Source organism: Microtus ochrogaster, chromosome 4 (genome assembly GCF_000317375.1).
Source record: "Microtus ochrogaster isolate Prairie Vole_2 chromosome 4, MicOch1.0, whole genome shotgun sequence".
In the NCBI taxonomy this organism is placed as follows: domain Eukaryota; kingdom Metazoa; phylum Chordata; class Mammalia; order Rodentia; family Cricetidae; genus Microtus; species Microtus ochrogaster.
The window spans coordinates 25,612,723-25,615,222 of record NC_022011.1 but is presented as its reverse complement, the minus strand read 5'-3'; the positions used below and the strand labels follow the sequence as shown (position 1 = coordinate 25,615,222).

General features: G+C 47.9%; 1 protein-coding gene across 1 annotated transcript in view; it reads right to left on the bottom strand.

Annotated features, from left to right (window-relative positions):
- Plcg2 (phospholipase C gamma 2) overlaps nucleotides 1–2,500 on the bottom strand; it is a 117,767-nt gene that overhangs the window by 58,232 nt on the left and 57,035 nt on the right. The window contains exon 6 of the mRNA XM_026789575.1: nucleotides 1,152–1,235. Within this exon, the coding sequence (XP_026645376.1) occupies nucleotides 1,152–1,235 (84 nt within the window). The remainder of the gene's footprint in view (nucleotides 1–1,151; nucleotides 1,236–2,500) is intronic.

Below are 2,500 nucleotides of genomic sequence, written 5' to 3'. Positions count from 1 at the left end.
TGCCTATGGAGTCTCTTCACAGCAACAGAACAGTGACTAAGACTCTAGTTGATGTTGGAGTGCCCAATCCACCACGAAAGGTACCACAAGAACCTGAGCTGTGTACGGATAGTCGAACATGGGGAATAAGCCAGTAAGCAGCTTTCCTCCAAGGTTCCTACCCTGACTTCTCTCAGTGATCCATCACAATTGCCACATAAACCCAATGAAGAGCCAAACTAGCAAGCCATGCAAGCCTCTAGACCGAGTTCAGTCCCCAGAAGCCACACAAAGATGGAAAGAGAACTGACTGACACACATGCAAACATGCATGAGATGGTTACTAATCCTGTGTTTCACCCAAAGAACACCACTCACAGCCTCCCAGACGAGGAGAGACGAATGTGGCTCTCATGTCTCAAAGACACAAAGCTCATCTAGGTGGAGCCTCCATGGAGGTCACTCAGCAGGGCCCTAGAATTTAGCCAGTGTTAGTTAGGCCTAATAAGCAATCTGGTGGCTTCAGCAAAACTGAGTTGCCAAATGCCATCTTCGGATCCAAATGAAAGTGTATCTTAATTTTAAAACAGCCTGATGCATCCACATAAGAAAAGGAGAAGTCGGAGGCCAACTCTGTGGCTAGACTGCCTGCCTACCATGTACAAAGCCCTGGGTCACCCTGATTCTATAACCTGACTGTGGCAACTCATTCTATAATCCCAGCATTCATGGGCTGGAGGCGGGAGGATTGGAAATTCAAAGCCAACTTTGCAGGGCAAGTTTGAGGCCAGCCTGGACTATAAGGGATCCTGTCTCAAAAATAACTAAAGCAATGAACATATAAAACCCAGAGATGGCTAAGAATAACTTGCTGGATTCCCTTCCAGAATGGCGTGGTGTTGCTGTGTGAGTTATACTGTTTTCTTTTCATACACTTCAAAGTTCTGATCAAATTTATGACCATAGAATTCCCTCCAGGAAGGTCAGCAAGCCCCACCCACCCCCATACTGTCCCACAGCTCTGCATGGTTAAGACAATTTGCCAGGCTCCTAAAGTCATCCACCGTCACTCTCATCTGTGCTTCTTTGACTCAGTGGGAAGCTGAACCCTTCCTGTGGGCTTTTCAGCTCTGCACCTGACTCAGAAACACAAGACGAGAGAGTCCTCTTACCGATTTTTGCTGGTCAAACATGAGCTTTTTATAGAAGAGATGGAACTGTTCAAAACTGAGCTCATCTTTCTGCGCACCGATTTCCTGTAAGTATAAAAGGCAAAAGTGATTGCATACAGCTAGGTATCCACCATCACACCTCTGCCCTCTTCCCTTCACCCTCTGCACACAAACAGAACGGCTGGAGTCAACCTGCCATCCTCTGAGCCCCAAATGACAGTGATTCCCCAGTCTCCTGCCTGGAAGAATACAGAGGGTGCCTACCCTTGAGTCCCAGGGAACCCCAGGAGGGAAGAGTCTTGGCCAGTTTTTCAAGAGCCACATGGGATGACTCCCCTTTTTTGGGGGGAGGAGATACTTTCTTTTAGATTGCCAAATTCAGATATACTGATCAAGTACACATTTCTGACTAACGTGTATGTGTTAAGGCAGAAAATGTGTGTGTGTGTGTGTCTGTGTTGGAGAGAAGTGCATGTGTGTGCCTGTGTGTGGACATGTGTATGCATGTGTATGTGTGTATCTGTGCATGTGGCTGTATATGTGTGTGTGTGCTTGTGTGTGGAGATGTGTATGTGTCTGTATGTGCGTATCTGTGTATGTGGCTGTATATGTGTGTATGTGTGCATGTGGCTGTGTGTGTGTGTGTGTGTGTGTGTGTGTGTGTGTGTGTGTGTGTGTGTGTGTGAAGGCTAAAGGAAAACCTCAGTTGTCATTCCTCAACCAGCATCTACCATTTTGGGGTGGTTTCTTTGTGACTTTGGGGGGTTGTTGTTGCTGTGGCTTTTTGTGTCGCCTTTTTTTTTTTTAAACAAGGCTTCTCATTGGCCTGAAACACACCAAGAATGACAGGCCACCTGGCCAGCAGGTTCCAGAGATCCATCTTTCTCAGTCCCTCCAGCATAGGAATGACAAGAACACGCCAAGCATGCCTACTATGTGTGTACACACATGTATGGTACAGGCAGGATGCCACAGTGTGTGTAGAGGTCGGAGGACAATGTTACAAAATCAGCTCTCTCCTTCCTCCTTTACAGGGGCTCTAGGGATCGAACTCTGGCTGCCAAGCTTACAAGGTGGGCACCTTTACTCTCTGGGCCATATCACCCCCTCAAAACCTAGCTCCTTTGACATGAGTTCTGAGACTTGAACTCAGGTCCTCAAGGAATTGACTGGCTGAGCCATCCTCCTATCCCTAAGAAAAATGTATTTAGGCCGGGCGATGGTGGCGCACGCCTTTAATCCCAGCACTCGGGAGGCAGAGACAGGCGGATCTCTGTGAGTTCGAGACCAGCCTGGGCTACAAGAGCTAGCTCCAGGACAGGCTCCAAAGCCACAGAGAAACCCTGTCT